At 50.4% G+C, this 15,887-nt stretch overlaps 1 protein-coding gene across 1 annotated transcript; it reads left to right on the plus strand.

Annotated features, from left to right (window-relative positions):
* Positions 1-1,052: 1,052 nt before the first annotated feature.
* Positions 1,053-15,887, plus strand: SGK2 (SGK2, serine/threonine kinase 2). Its single transcript, XM_026076812.1, has 14 exons — positions 1,053-1,254; positions 5,094-5,163; positions 6,568-6,625; positions 7,935-7,984; positions 8,603-8,660; positions 9,280-9,363; positions 9,959-10,090; positions 11,525-11,637; positions 12,199-12,235; positions 12,802-12,888; positions 14,290-14,385; positions 14,636-14,791; positions 15,394-15,483; positions 15,732-15,887. Exons 1-14 carry the CDS (start codon positions 1,053-1,055, stop codon positions 15,885-15,887), a joined length of 1,389 nt encoding a protein of 462 aa, XP_025932597.1.

Genomic DNA, 15,887 nt, shown 5'->3' on the forward strand with positions numbered 1-15,887 from the left:
CTGATAATGCTAATAGCTTTAGGATGCTGGCTGAGCAAAAATTTCAGGCTTTGACCAAGTGACAACAATATTTCAAGCAACATGATGCTTCCCCATTCGTGTCACACATGGTGATGAGCACTAAAAACTGAAAGACATTGTCACCTAAATTAACATTGGGCTTTTTATCAGGCTCCTTTCAAACTCAAGACCGTATCAGTTACAGACATCTAGAAGACTTGTCTCCGTAGCTGTAACTGTAAAGGCTGCTTTCTTTTCAAACGTTTTGCTCCTGGTAGGTGAGGTTTGGAGCAAGAGGCACGTCTGGTGACAACCAGCCCCTTAGCCCCCAGTAGCAAAGGCTACCTGGACTGCTGCAGTGGCTGCACAGCCCTTATTGCTTCTTCACCACATCACTTGCTCTGCTCAAAAACAAGGCAACCCCCGCTCCCGTCATCGTAGGCTGGCATTTCTCCTGCTGTAGCCATGTGAAGGAGATTTTATAGGAAATGACAATGCAAGCAAAAAGAGTTTTGTTTTTATGAAGAGAGAGACAAGACACCATCCCTTTTCTAATGTTTCCTTTTCCTAACAGCATGCCTCCAGCACCAGGTTTTCCCCTGCCCAGGTGTTTATGTTTGCATTTAATACTCAAGCAAAGTGCCAAACTGGCCACCCTAGTCTGCAGTCTTCCCTGTTTGCTGTAAGGTCAGTGGCGGATGCTGGAAGGAGCAGCTTCCTCCAAGTTTGACCTGAACCAGATGACAGTTTTAACCTTCCCCCAAACCACGTGACAGCAGACAAATTTACAGATCATTAGAATGTGTATGAAATTGTTCTAATTCCACCTGAGGTGCCTGCCAGGATTTAATTGGCTCTTACCACCACCTGCACCCCTCCTTCCTCATTCAAAATTACCACACCCCACCTAAATTTTGGGTGCTTGGGTATATCTAGCAGATGCCTTTTCATTTTACCAGCTGATCAGCTTTTCAGGTTCTCTTTAAAAGGTTGCAGAGCAGGAGTAGTGTGGTCACCTGAAGAAGGTGGGAGTGTTAATCTTTGTGGGCTAAATGAACTGTTGCAGGCAACAAAACTGTTTCTCCCTGGGTTTTAGGAAACAATGTTGGGCTTCTAGGCTGGAAGGGTGGTTGGCCGCAAGGTGGGCCACAGCAAGGATGGGAAGTGTGGGGGATGAGGTACCTCCACATCCACCAGCTATGGATTGCTTCCCGTGCTTCCGGACACAGCCTTTGCTAGTAGATGTGCTCCCAGGTGTGTTTGATGCTTTGTTCTCTATTTTCATGAGATTTATTTATTTTGTTTATTTATTCAAAATGTTGCAAGCTTTAGCCACCTGCTGTGTTTCCAGATTTGCAAGTAGCTTTTTCCCTAAAATCTAGGGGGCTGCTTGYCTGTTAGCTCCCGTTTGCTCAGAGATAGGGCTGCCCAGCCAGGGTTCCCTCTCTGGTTTGCAGCCTCCCTTGGGTGGAGGGAAAGAATCCTCAAGCCAAAACTGGGCAAGCCAGAAGCTCTGCAGGGGACAGCTAAGCATGTTTCTACAAGTGAAGAAATCCTTGAAATCTTTCCTGACCTTTTTCTGGGCTAGCTCAATGGGACCCTGTAGACTGAGGAGACATCTGAGGAGGTGAAAGTGGAGCTCAGTGTGGGTTTTCAAGAGGTTGCAGTCTCCCAGACTTGTGGCAGGGGTAAGCCTGAGTCTTCTCTGGCCAGTAAAAGCATGTGTTTGATGTCCTCCTTCCCTTGTCCTCCCTTTGCGCTCCTTCTCTGAGCTGAAACTGGGGCATCCCCCTCTTAGGTTTCATGCAGCCCTGGGTTGGATGAAAGCTGTGGGCTACTCCAGGTGCCTGTCTCTCAACCCTGCCCCTCTAAACCCTGTGCTTCTTTCAAAATGTTGACTGCTGTCCCAATGGCAGCCTGCCAGGCCCTGCTGCCTTTCCACGCTGGCAGCTAGCATCCCCTGGAGAGGGAGCGGACCAGGCACTTGCTCGGAGGGGTTTGCAATCTAGGTTAGGTAGGAAGCGATGCCGAGAGCRGTGACATCAGGGAGGAGGGTGGGAGGCAGCTTGCACATGACGAGTCTGAGGTTGCCTCTCTGTGCAAGGTACGCATCGCTTTAGTAATGCATTTGTAGCAAATAATGCTGGGCTAGCATGGGAATGTGGGTCATCGCCAGCAGAACCGTTGAAGGAAGAGGGAGCTGCTGGCGCTGTGCTGCGAAGAAAACGTATGTTACTGAGGGACCTTTTTTGCAGGGGGGGATCCAGCTACAGTAACTGCTCCAACTTGTAAGTAGCAGCCTTGTGTTGTGCGAGCTGGTGCCTGCTGCCTTAGGGGCACCTCTGGCCTGTGCATGGGGTGTAGAGGTCTCTGAGAAATGTTTGTGTGTGTATGGGGGTGTGTGTGTGTGCAGCAGTCTGTGTTCCTGGAGTGTCACATCGTGTCATGGAACTTGGACTTGTTTGCTGTTGCTGTCTGTGGCCCTGGCCATGCCTGGAGCATCCCCGCTGCCCCAGCAGGAGCGGTGAGGGATGCAGCTGGGCATCTATAACCAAATATTCCAGTGTATTTTCATGACCTATTTCTGATTCTGTTGTTCTGTGCTTGTGCACTCAGAAAATCTTCATGCTTTAAGGGCAGCAGGATTTGCTAGCAATAAGAAAAAGCCTGTTTGGTTTAAATCTCCTGAGCAGTCAGAAACTACCCTGCCTTTGCAGGTGTGCTCAGGCTGGGGAAGGTGGCTCTTAGTCACTCTAGTATATGGCCCAGGATTGGGTTATGCATATCACAAAAATGTGCGTGGGACTTCAGTGCAGAAAGAGACTCCTGCCTCAGAGTAGGTACATTTAATGAATTATCTTTGTTGCAAAAGCTGCCCTTGGTCAGCAGGGACTTGTTGAGTAGCTTCACTTACAGCAAAGCAGCAGCAGAGCAGGATGGGGCTAGTGGAGGGAAGCATGAATGAGCCACAGGCGCCATGGCCCCATAAGGTCTACGCAGCCTGTGTTCAGCCGTGCTGCTTCAGCCTCGCTGCAGGATGGGGCAAACTTTGGACTTTGGGGCAGGACTTTGCCAAACCAGGCACTGCAGTGTTTGCCCAACTCCGCAAAGCAAGCTGCGAGCTAGTCCTGAATCCTGCACTGCCAGCACATACCCCCAAGCTAGATGGACGGGTTCCCATAGCTTGCTCACCTGCTCTCTGAGAGACCCAAGCCCCGAAATGTCCATGTACGACTGAAGGGAGTCATTTTCCTCCCCTTGCCCAAGTCTGGGGTCACACAGTGCCTATGGCAGCAAGTTGAATCTGGGACAAGATACAGGCTTGTGGGGGTCCAAATCTGGAGGACAGGCTGCAGCAGCTGATGGAGCTGTGTGCGCAGAGCAGCAGTGAAGTGGTCAAACTGCTTGGGCTTGGTTGGGTTGCTCTGGTGAGGGGCTCTTGGGCAGGGGGAAGAGACCCCCTCCTCCATAGCCCTCTGTCAAATGCTGCTGTTTGCAGCTTGGTGCTTGTTCCACAAGTGTATGTGTGTGCACTTGGTCATCCCCTGTCCTGGCCTCCTTCCCGTCGCTCTGCTCTGAGTTAGTGTTGCCTGCTTGGAGACAACAGAGCTGATGTCYCTCGGCCTGTCTCTCCAGGAGCCTGCGGGACAGGCACAGCCCCTAGGCAGGCACTGGGTGACCTTCAGTAGACCTTGGTAATYCAGTGAAACAGACTGTTGGGGAAATAAGGACTATACCAAGTGGGAGGAGGAAGGGCATTGATTTATCTTGGTGTTAGAAGCTGCCTTTGTGCTGTCCCTGCTGGTGGGTGCCTGCTGGGACAAGTTCTTGCCCTGCTGCAGGGCAAGGCATCAGACAAGGCTGGTGTCTTGGTGACTTCCCTGGAGTTGTAAACTCACTGAATGGTTTGTGGGTTTTTTCTTTAGATTCCTGCTTTTCCCCTCCCAGTCCAGTCAAACTCTAAAGCTGCTGCCTGGTTTTGCTCCTTGTCAGATCTGCACCCAGGTTTCGGCACCGCAGGCTGCACCTGAGCTAGCAGCTCTCTGGAGCATGCTTAGTCCATCTACCCGCTGCACACCAGCCCCAGTTCAGACCAGTAGGCGATGTGCTCTGCAAATGGTCACAGGCTTGCCTTTACCTCAAAACTTGTTCTCCAGCAGACTCCTTGCCTGGGAAGATGGGCTCTGGCAACCAGTGCTGCCAAGTTCTGTCCAATATGACATCTTGCTCATGTCCACAAAAGCACTTTTTAAAACTAAATTGAAAATGTGTATGATTCTGTGAATGTTTTGGTTCTCTCCCTTCACTAGCCAAACMAGGGCTGAACTAGAGGGTGAAAAATGAGTCTTCAAACGCTTTCATTACCTACCACTAAACAAAACGAGGGACTCGTCAAAATGCAACCTGAACTGAGGCTTTTCTCCTGCTCTGCCTATGCAGCAGGGAGGCAGACTCAGGGTTTTGCCCCTCTGTAAAGTGAGGGGGTGAAGATGGGTGGTGGCAACTGCCTGCTTTCCTCAGCCTGTGCAGCCGAGCACAGGGATGCTCCTTGGTGGGAATCCCGGCTCTGGCACTGCTGCGTGTCCTTGGGCAAGTCACTTATTTGCTGCCGTGTGTGYGTGTGTGTGTGCGTGCGTGCTGGCCTACCTCCTGCAGGGCCCTGAAAGGTTTCATTCATGTCCCTAATTGCTCAGAGAGCCCCGAATGAAAGGGGCAGTGGATGTGCCAAGTGTGACGTATCCCAGCACAACATCTTCCTTGTGAGCGCTCTCCTTCTCCCTCCTGGGTACCCAGGGGTGTAGCTCAGGCAGGCTTGAGGGGGTGTTTTTGACCAAGTCCATCTGCCTGCCCTGGGAGAGGGTGTCCGTTTGGTGGCGCTTATCCCTGTCCTACGAGCCATTGCGGGCTCCTGGTGGGGGTGGGAGGGTGTCCTGGTTCCTATAATTTCCTGGTTATTTTGGTATGTGGGTGGAAGGGGGGAGGAGGGTGGCTGTGGAGAGAAGAGCAAGGTCAGCGAAGAACAAACGTGCCTCTGTGCGCTTGTGATCATGCCGCCAGCGCATCGGCTTAGGGTTTCCCAACYTTTCTTGCAGAACTTATAAAGCACGGCCGCGAGAGGATAGGACAAACCATCAAGGCCTCCGGCTCCAGGCTCTGCTCATAGTGAGTACGAGAGCCTCCGAGCGGGATCCGAGCCCTTTAAAAGCGCGGCCTGATAACCCCTGCTCCGGCACCGTGCGGTGAATAGAGCTGGCTGGCACGGGCCAGATGTGGGCAGGGCCCCGGGGACGGGACGGCCGCCAGCGCGCTGCTGCCGAGCATCGCGACCATGCTCGGCCCTGCCGCGGAGGAGGGGGCCGCGGGGAGGGCTCCGTGCCCGGCGGTGCCCGGGGGACAAGCGGGGGATCGCGCGGAGGTGAGGTGCGGGGGAGCCCGGTGTGACAGCCGGGGACGGCGGAGGGCTGGGGTGCGAGCCGCGGTCTCCGGAGCTGCCCTGTGGGGTCTGGGAGCTTGGAGGGGCCGAGGGGGAATGGGGAAAGCTCTCTAGGGCAGGGGAGGAGGGACCGGAGTGGCTTTTTCTTCTGCCATGGCTTTAATCTTGGCTTTTGCAAGGGGTGAGTGAGAGGCCTTGAAGAAAAGGGGGATCTCTGGGGTTGCAGGACCCGTCCCTCCCCAGCGGTGCTGTCACTTGAGCAGGGCAGGCCTGAGCCAAAAAACGTTGCTGGACTTAAGCATCCGATTTCTCTACCCCCTGCAACGGCTGCCTCGGGTGGAGGAGAGGTTGTTTAATGCATCTGCTTCCTGAGCCTGCCCCGGCTGCTGCAGACCCTTCCCTGCCGACACGAACGGTCCAAAACGGCCCTGTGCAGCGCGTCCCAGTCTGCGCTGGCCTGGGGAAATGGCCCCAACCAGCGGCAGCCCCGGGCGGCGTGGAGCAGCCGGACTCGCCTGCCTCGTGCGCAAGGCCTCGGCGGGAGGGGGCACCCACCGCGTGGCGTCCCTGCGTGGTGCCTGCCGGGACTGAGCCCTGCTCCCAGGTTGGGGTGGGCACCTGGGCCACTGCTGCGAGCCGGGGAGCTGTGTCCGGCCGTGGTGGAGAGGACTGCAACCCCGTCCAGCCCTGCAACCATGTCGTTGCTGGGACTGGGACTGTCTCCACGTTGGCTCCCCTGCCAGCTGCTGCCCTTGCGAATGAAAGGCTGATCAAAGAGTGTTTAGGAAGCTTGTGCTCATTCCTGRGTGCACGAGTGATTTGAACCTTTTCCCCCTCTTCTGTTGGCCTGCACCACGTGTACCTGCTGTCCCCTGCCCACCCCAATGCACCTCACTGAGGGCAGCGCTGCTCTGGAGGACGGGACAGGGCCCCGCTCCATCCCAAAGTCACACCGGCAGCTGGCCTTTGGTGGGGAGCTTGGCTGATGCCCCCCATGAGGGAGAGCGAGCGTGTGTTGAGACCTGCGCTGTCCCTGACAGGCTTGCAGGTTTAGGGTGTGAAGCTATTTCTTGAATTTGGTTTGGGTGGTGGTTTTGTATTTATTTATTTTCATTTGCTCTTCTCTTCCCAAGTGCTGAACGAGTTGCCTTTTTAATGGACCGATCCAGAAGCCCAGACATTAGTCCCCAGGTGAGACAATGGCTCTGACCTGGGAACACCATCACCAGATGATGAGAGGGGCTGGTGTCTGTAGGAGAAGGCAAGGAGGACAGCCTGTATTTAGCTCCTGGGCCCAGGCTTAGGCATTCCTCTTCTAGTTGTACCTGACCGCCCAGTTGCAGAGAGCTGAGCCTTGCCTTGGCAGGGCTGGGAGGTCACTGGCCATGTGCTGCTGCCCTGATTGATCCCAGCTGAGTTTTGGGGATGTGGTGCTGTCCTGTATACCTTCAATTTGAAGGGGAATTTTGCACTGCCCTGAGACTGGCTCCCCCCCAGCCTGTTACTGCACAGCTGGGCAAGGAAACCCTGTGGGGCTGGCTTCTTCTGTGCCTTCCACGGCTGAGAGGCTTGGGGATGTGGCAAGTGCCCCATCCCATGTACTGGGCTGCATTCTTCTGGTGGGGAATCGTTAGCTTATGGTGTAGAGCAAAAAAGTCCCTCCTGGGGTGCTTGGTGGCTTCGGCTGGGGAAGGTCTACTGCTCTCTTGTCCCTGTGGTCTGTGGGTGATGCTAGCTGGAGAAAAAGGAGAAAGAGGCCCAAAACAGTCTTTTAGACAAGGATTATTGCCCCCAGAGTGCAGGGAGGGGAAGATTCCTGGGGAACAGGAATGAGGAGGGGAAGGAAAACCATGTGTGCACATACATGTGTGGGAAGATAGAGGCTGGAGGCTGTACCTCGGTGGCACCGGATGTGCGGATCACTTCCAAGGCTCCAGACTGGGCAGTTCAGGGGTTCAACAGGCCATCACTCCACAGTGCACAGAGGACTGCTCCTTCCCATGCTGGGGTGGCAGGGTTTGGGCAGGGTGCTGATGTCCTGCCGCAGGAGTGCTCCACTGTCTGAGCTGTGCTCAGGGGCTTCTCAGCTAGTGTGGATAGAGGGGAGCACCCTGTTGTCTTAGGTCTACCATGGGCAAGCTGAGTCATGCAGTGCCTCTCTTGCTGTACCAGAACAGCAGTTCTTGAGTGCATCAAGCCAGGAGCCAAGCAGTTTCCTAAGCAGTCTCTGACTAGGTCCTTCTGTCCCTTTCTGCAAGCATGGGATGAGAACTTCATCACAGATTTTGGCTTAGTAGAGCCTCCAGATTGGGGATGGTATTGCTTTAGGACATAGCTTGTTCTCCCTTTCCTTATCCCTTAAAGCTTAGCAAAGCATCCCATGTGTCTCTCACTGACCAATGTTCCTCAAAGGCTCTGTGCTAGGGGAGCTGTACTGAGGGAGGGAATGCACAACCTGTAGCATACTCCTTGAAACTAATGTTATTGTCATCCTCTCTAGCCTCCAACACCAAGTGACAATATCAACCTTGGACCTTCTGCTAACCCAAAGTAAGCTTCCTGCAACAGCCAGGTAGGGTGTGGAGCTTGCGGTAAGGAGACCTGGTGGGGAAACCAGTCAGCCCCTCTGTCTTGTTAGGTCTTTTGCAGATGCCACCCATGCAATTACATTGTCCAGCCTTTGACACCACGTGTATCTCCAGTGCACCTTCCTTCAAGGCACTCAGCTACAGCTAGTCCCTGTTATCATAACCATTCTCTCCCGTACATGTTCTCTGCAGCCCTTGTCCCATCTCCCTTTTGAGGGAAAATAGGGGAAGATCTTTTTCATCAATGCTGGCTCCCTGGCTACTTTTCTCCCTAGAAATAGGGATGAACTCTGTCCCCTTTAAAGGTGCCACTTGGTCCTGACAGTTGCTTTTACCTGCTGTTGTGCTCAGAAGGTGGGCTGCTGAGAGATCCCTCATCCTTTGCTTAGTGCATTGACATTCGCAGTGTGAATTGCCTGCTTTCTGACAGTGCCTTGAGGAGTGAGGGTGACCCATCCAGTGCCCCTTAATCCTTTCACAAGTGCTTGTATTTCCGAGAAGGAACATTGCTCTGACAGTAGTGTTGCTGTTAGATGTTTCTCTCCTGGAGGCACTAACTTGCTGTATTCTTGTCCAACAGTGCCAAGCCAACAGACTTCGATTTCCTGAAAGTTATTGGCAAAGGAAGCTTTGGAAGAGTAAGTGGGTTTGTATGGGTGGGCTGTAGTTCTCTGCAGGCAGCTTGGAAAGCGATTGCTTTGCTGGAGATTTTAGCTGTGTCCTTCACTTGCACATCTCCTGAGGAGTTTGGCCATGTTGGGAGTGGAGCTGAGAATAGATGAGACCCGAGACAGAGGTTTTTCATCGTCCATTCTTTCTTTGAGATGTCCTGAGGTGTCACTTTTCAGAAAGTGAGAAGTGTCTTATGTGCAGTGTTTTATGGTGGTGAGGAGCAGTGCTTGGCAAAATAAACCTTGAGCTTATTCAACTAGTGAAAGATCCCTAGACAAATCTGTGCCTGGTGAGGTGACAAAGACCTGCTTTAAGAGGGACCCTCCCCCAGTGCTCCAAACCCACTTGCTGTTGTGTGGGTAATGCGTATTTGAAGATGTCTTGTGCCTTTCTCTCCCAATGGGAAAGCATTGAATTAGGGGGAGTCAGCAGGCTGAAGCCTGGGCTCTTAAAATTTTGTATCTGACCCTCTGAAGCAGTGCTCTGAGTATAATCACTCACATGAGTGCTGAGCTAGTGAGGAAACACTAACCAAGAGGCAGAGGGCAAGAGACTCAAACCTATGACCATAACTTCCTGTTGCAGGTTCTCCTGGCCAAACGCAAGTGTGATGGGACTTTTTATGCTGTGAAAGTCTTGCAGAAGAAAACCATCCTAAAGAAAAAGGAGGTATGTCTACAAGAGAACTCATTTAACTCCTCAGAGGGTTGGGAGGAGGCTTTCATACCTTTAGCCTTTCAGTGGGCTTAAGTAGGAGTTTATATTAATAGTTCCCAACAGGTACAGCATACCAACAAGAGAGGAATAGAGCTTGCCAATGAAAGTAATGTGGCCTACGACAGTGAAGCCAGTGCTTCTTAGAGGGAGGACTGAGCCTACCCTGGCTGTGCTCTGCATAGGGCCAAGCCTCTACCACTTTGCAGTATAGCTGCTGTTGTTTTTTTTTCTTCTTCTTCTTCTTCTTCCCTTGGCTGCTTCCACAAATATGTGGCTACTTCCACAAAAAAATGAGCAATCACAATAATGTAGTTGAAGTACCTTGTGGTTGAGTGAATATTCCTGTAGACTGCTCACATGTTAAATGTGGACTTCTCTGTGGCATGGGAATGTAAAGAAGAACTGAGGGCAAAAAGCTTCCCTTTCTGGGGCTGGAGGTGACCACTTTGGGCTCCCAGCTTCTCCTTGTTCAAAATAGCAGTGAGTCCCTACTGCACCTTTGGCTGGACCCTGGCTTGAAACTAATGCTTTGCCTGGTTTTTGATAGCAAAACCACATCATGGCAGAACGCAACGTGCTCCTGAAAAATGTCAAGCACCCCTTTCTTGTGGGACTCCATTACTCCTTTCAGACCTCAGAGAAACTTTATTTTGTGCTGGACTATGTAAATGGGGGTGAGGTGAGTGCATATACAGCCTTTGTCTTTAACTAATCTACTTAGTCTTTCCCAGACCTGCTGCTTAATTGTCTAAACCTATTTCCTTTCAGACGATAATGATGCTGAAGTGTAATGTTGCTTTAACTTCTGAAAAGGACCAGCTAGGAGTGGCTGGCATGCATCTCACTTGTCAGTCAAATGAGGTCTTGCTGGAAATGTTGGGGTAGAGTGAAGACTGGAACAGCGTGAAGCATTTCAGAAATGACCCTGCAATGCTGTCTGTCACAGCCTTGAGCACCCATCCACCAGGCGCTGTCCTCACTGTGCAGCCCAGTGCCCTGATGAGGTGTCTCACCTCAGTCTGAGCTTTGTGGGGAGAAGGTTTTCCTGGGGGAAACATGCTAGCAGGGATATGCTGCCTCTCCAGCATCTCTTCAGAGTGAGCTTGGGTGCCCACACAACCATGTGTTGTATTATGCAGCCTCGCCAGAGAGAAAAATAATCCACTGACTTCTGGTTCTGTTGGACTTGCTTTATAACTTCAGCTCCTCCTAGGGAGCTGGGAAACCTGCAGAGGTCAAACACTTATCTGTGAACCTGCATCTGAGGAAAACTTAGGGAAACTGGCTGAGACCTTGCCTGTGGCCAGCCAAACCTAGTGCTGGCAAACTCTTACCAGATCTGGTCAGCAGAAAGCACTGGCCCCAGCTCTGCCCAGACAGGCGGTGCTGTGAGTATTTTTTTTTTTTTTTTTTTTTTTTTTTTTTTTTTTTTTTTTTTTTTTTACTGACCTGTGCTAGCTGCTTCCCAAGATGAGACGGGGGGGGGCGAAATGTGTGTGTTAAGGGCATTTTATAAACTGTTGGGAGATGCTGTACCTCTAGAACATTGGTGAGCTCTGGGCAAAACTCACTTGTGGACCAGCTCTGGATCCCAGTTTAGTGTTTGGGTGACACCATTGCAGCATGCTAAACCTCTTTTTCTGTCCTCTAAATCTCCTTTTGCTTCAGCTGCCATTTTTCTGGGCTACCTGAAAATGGTCAGGAGATATTGTTAATATGGATGTCTTGTCAAAGTGTAATTCATATCGGGAATGTTAGCAGGTTCAGCTCTGTGTGTGTGTACCACTCTTCATGGCTATGGTAAAGCTATAACTTGCCTGTGGGTTACAGCTTGCTACACTCTAGCCTCAAAGTTTAATTGGATCAGGAGATGACTACTTCTGGTCAATGTGTTCTTAAGTGAGATGGTGATACAAGAGAGATGCACATGAAGCAATTTCAGAAAGTCTTTTAGATTGTTAAATAAGGCCAGTTGGTTTGGGCTTATTTGGTGCTGTTCGTGTGCAACTTGCTGCAAATCAGTTTTCATTTGGGTAGCTGACTTTCAGGCTTGCTCCAGATATCCTTCAGCTTTAGAAAAGAAATGATACAACCCTCTCTCTTTTGCCTGCAGCTCTTCTTCCACTTGCAAAGAGAGCGCTGTTTCCGTGAACCCCGGGCCCGCTTTTATGCTGCAGAAGTTGCTAGTGCAATTGGGTACCTGCATTCCTTAAACATCATTTACAGGTAAGGTATGCATTCGTGCTGGGGAGAGCAGGCACAGGAGCCTGCACAGCCAGGGTGTGTGCCTGCTGGGGAGGGGAAGGGCTTCTTGTGGGAACCATGCAAGTGCAAGACTAGAGCAGCTGAAGGATTTCCTGCCCCAGACAAAATACTGCTCAGCTGGCATTTTACTCTGCAAGAAGGGTGCTGTCTGTACAGGACTGGCTGGGCAATAAATACTTGCAGCCTGGGAAGGGGAGGGAACAGCTGGTGAAATCTCTGTGAGAAAAAGATCTAACATAAATCTAGCTCAAGACACAGAAATTCTGTCTCCTAATGACAATTAATGCATGAACAAGCAGGGAAATGCAGGCTAACATCCGATCCTGTGAGAGCTGTCTTTCTATTTTATCATGTGCATATGGTGATTCCCAGCAGAGATGGGAATCTGTACTTTGGGAAGGTGTTAGTGAGTTGGATTGTCAAGTCCAGTCAGCTCCTGTTCTTCTCAGCTGACGCTGTTCCAGATCAGGCTTTTGTAAACACCTAGCCAAATCTGTTCAAATAGTAATTTTTGTCTTGCAGGGACTTAAAACCTGAGAACATCCTCTTGGATTGCCAGGTATACTCACTTGTCATATTGCCTTCCTTTTGGCTTTAAAAGCATTGGGATCACAAATAGAGGGCTAAAGTACTGCAAGCCAAGCTCTGGCTCACTTCACTGCATGGATTTTGTGTRTGCCACTACACTTCTGCACAGATGCTCTGAGATGAAGTGAGCACACCCTCTGCAGAACTGCATGCATGGTCCCTGTTCGTGCTCCTGCCCAGAGCTGGGACCTGACCTGTGGGCAGGAATCTGCGGTGTTAAAAGCAAGTCTCTGCTGCCACTCTAGAGGTGGCCACTGTGTGAACTGGCTCTGGGATAAAGGGGTGGCAAAGCACAGCAGAGCACTCTGGGTGTCTTCATAGCGACACAACTGCAGACACACTTTAAAAAAAATCTAGCTCACTCTATAGGCTCCTGTACTAACATTACAGGATGCCCAGAAAGTAAGGGAGGGGAAACAGATGGACAAGGGGCACTATAATGCACACTGGTTGTAGTGTGATGGCCAACACTTGGAAATACTGTCGTCTTCTCACTACAAAGAGTGGGCCAGCCTGAAATCCCTTCCTTTTCTTTAGGGGCATGTAGTATTGACGGACTTTGGACTCTGCAAAGAAGGAATGGAACAAGAAGAGACTACTTCTACTTTTTGTGGCACCCCTGAGGTACAGCATGTGCTGGAGAGTTTCACTGTGCCCTGGGAGCCAAAAGACCTGCAGAGATCTGTTGCCCTGGGTCTCAAAGACTTGAGTGGGCTCAGCATCTCTGAAAATATGGACTGTGGGAGCTAGAGACTATCTTGGGGCTCTTTACRAGGTTGTCAGCCTGAAGCTAGAGTTAAAATAAGGCCTTCCCTGCATAGGAGAGACAGGTTTACCTGTAACAGCTCACTACTACTTTCAATTTGCTGTGCTGTCAGGGACAGGGTGTCCTGGTATCTTGGAAATGGCTGTTCTTGTGAAACTGGGGCCATTCCGGGTGGCTGTGGAGACAACCTTGACCTTGGAAGCCCGGACGCTGGCAGCTGCGAGCCTGTGAGCAGGCTGTTTACCTGCTCCGATACCCTCTGGTCGCAGAACATGAAGGGTGCAGTTTGGCCCTGGCCCTGCAAAGGCCCCAAGATTTGTGGTATGCAGGGGCTGCAAAATGTCTCATTTGGAGGAGAGGACCAGGCTGTGGAGAATGTCTCCTAGTTGGGGTGAATTCTGCGTGGAGAGGCAGGAATGCCTTTTCCCTAGTACAACTCAACCAGACTTGGCTAAAGCCAGCCTCCTATTTAGGCTCTCTAGAGGCTTGTTTTCCTGCTCCTTACTGAGCTGGGGATTTCAGTAGCACTTCAGTCTAGGTAATGTGCCTGTCCTGCTGGTCTTTTCACCTGGAAGAAGGGTCTGTAACAAAAATACCTTTGAGTATTTGCGTTCAACAGAGGCAGGCAGGAATTTCCCAACAGTAGCCTTTAGTTTACAGCGGAGACCTGTTTACTTAGGCGTACCACATGAACTAAATAGGAATGGTTCAGCTTAGTTTTGTTTTTTTGGCCCTGGATTGGGAACCTGATAGCACATGGAAGAGCCTGGTTTCACACATGAGACCACATTATGTGCTGCTTTTTGTGCAGCAAAATTCTTGAATTCTTGGCTGTTGCTCCCCTATGTGGTCACAGAGCTGTGCTTATTGGTGGTTTCACTGATTTGGGCAGACTTACTAGGCCTGAAAGGTGTGTTTTTTTTTTTTTTTTTTTCGGAACTATACAGGCTACTTAGTGTAATGTGTCACTTCAGGACAGGTTTGCTGGTTGAGTTGTGGTGGCAATTCTTTGTACAAGTCACCTATAAAAAGAGACTATTCAGCAGCCCAGAAAAACACTTCAGGAGTGTTGGCAGGTGCCTTTCAAACTCACTGCTCTGCAGCAAGTGGAGGGTCAACTAAAAAAATGGTAGGAATTGCATCTGTGTGCTTCCTAGTGCATTTGCTTAGCTTGAACTGCAACCAAGTTTGCATATTTACAGAGGCAGAGCCTCACCTGTATGATTTGATTTGAATATTTTCCTTCTGACTCTTCCCAGTACTTGGCTCCTGAGGTGCTAAAGAAGCAGCCATATGACAGGACAGTAGACTGGTGGTGCCTTGGAGCTGTCCTCTATGAGATGCTGTTTGGACTGGTGAGTTTTGAAGCTCTGTTTTACTCTGTGTGGAGGATAACTTATTTTCCAAAGCTGTGATGTGAGGTTGGCCTGGTGTTCATATGGTACGTGACACAGATGACCGAATCCTGTATTAAAGGACTCAGTTCAGACAGATCTGGCAGGCCTCCCTCATCCACTCACTGCAGAACTTGTTTAAACCTACGATGCATGGTCCCTTTCAGTAGCTCATGTTTTACCTAGCTGCTTCTCCTCTCTTCCAAATTAGCCTCCTTTTTACAGCCGGGATGTGTCTCAGATGTATGACAACATTCTGCACAAGCCACTCCAGGTCCAAGGAAGCAAGACTATAGCAGCTTGTGACATCCTTCAGGGACTTCTCCACAAGGACCAGAAGAGGAGGCTGGGTGCCAAGACAGACTTTGTAGGTGGCTTCCCTTATGGCTGGGAGGAAGGCTAGATAGAAAACCTTCCTCTTCTGAGCCTTTCTTTTGTGATAACAGCACTGCCTTGGAAAAAGCTTTCCAAGTAGGTTGATCTCTTTCTCCATAGTCCTAAAAGAAGCTAATGGGGGAAACAGGGTTGGCTTGGGTAAAGGTCATCTAGTCTCTAGACACAGTTACTTCGTGGAATCCTTCAGGGCTTCTTTTGATTAAGTTCTGATCTGATCTAGCACACCTAGCTTGTACAGCTCCTCTGAACTGAAGCCTCTCTCAGTTTTGCTCCAGGGTGAATAATGCCAGGAATATACTATGGAGCCCTGGTTCAGAACCAAAGGGAAATGCCATGGGTCATGGTGGCAAGTTAGGACACGAGTGTGTGAAGTTTTCTCTCTTTAGGGGATTATCAAACCATGATGCTCATGTAATGAGGATTTTCTAAGTGGGTTCTACATGAATGTGTGGTAGCTCCAAATTGTGCTTCAACAATTTGACTCTTGATGCGAAACCAACTGTCAGTTTCTGGAAAAGGAAAGTTGGCAGAATACTGACTTTTTTCATCCCCTCTCCTCCCCTTCCTCTGCAGCTTGAGATCAAGAATCATGTATTCTTCAGCCCAATAAACTGGGATGATCTGTATCACAAGAGGATTACCCCTCCGTTCAACCCCAATGTGGTAAGTGGATATTTTTGTTGGTATCTGTTATATAGTGGCACAAAAGGAATTAAGCTTGCAAGGTCAAAGGTTCCTCTCCAAATGCCTCATGTTGACCCTGAGGGATGCTGAAGTGCAGGTTCAGAACCACAAATGCAGAGGTAATGATTGCTTCGGAAGAGCTGCTGTGTTAGACTGTCCAAACACAACCAAGTGGTTGAGGTCTGCTCATGTGAAATGATGCTGTGCCTCTCTGCTCCTTGGTTTAGGCTGGCCCAGCTGATCTGCGACACTTTGATCCGGAGTTCACCCAAGAAGCAGTCTCAAACTCAATCACCCACACACCTGACTTAGCAGCCAGCAGCTCCAGTGCCTCAGATGCGTTTTTAGGATTTTCTTATGCACCGACAGAAGAGGACATCTAG

This window comes from Apteryx rowi, unplaced genomic scaffold, assembly GCF_003343035.1.
Source record: "Apteryx rowi isolate R43461 unplaced genomic scaffold, aptRow1 scaffold_44, whole genome shotgun sequence".
Lineage (NCBI taxonomy): Eukaryota > Metazoa > Chordata > Aves > Apterygiformes > Apterygidae > Apteryx > Apteryx rowi.

Bases quoted from the DNA above. Each gene is read 5' to 3' on its own strand.
- SGK2 (XM_026076812.1), top strand. From the start codon at position 1,053: ATGAACTGTTGCAGGCAACAAAACTGTTTCTCCCTGGGTTTTAGGAAA. The intron at 7,985-8,602 runs GTAAGCTTCCTG...CTTGTCCAACAG, and splicing joins GGACCTTCTGCTAACCCAAA to TGCCAAGCCAACAGACTTCG. The intron at 9,364-9,958 runs GTATGTCTACAA...GGTTTTTGATAG, and splicing joins CCATCCTAAAGAAAAAGGAG to CAAAACCACATCATGGCAGA.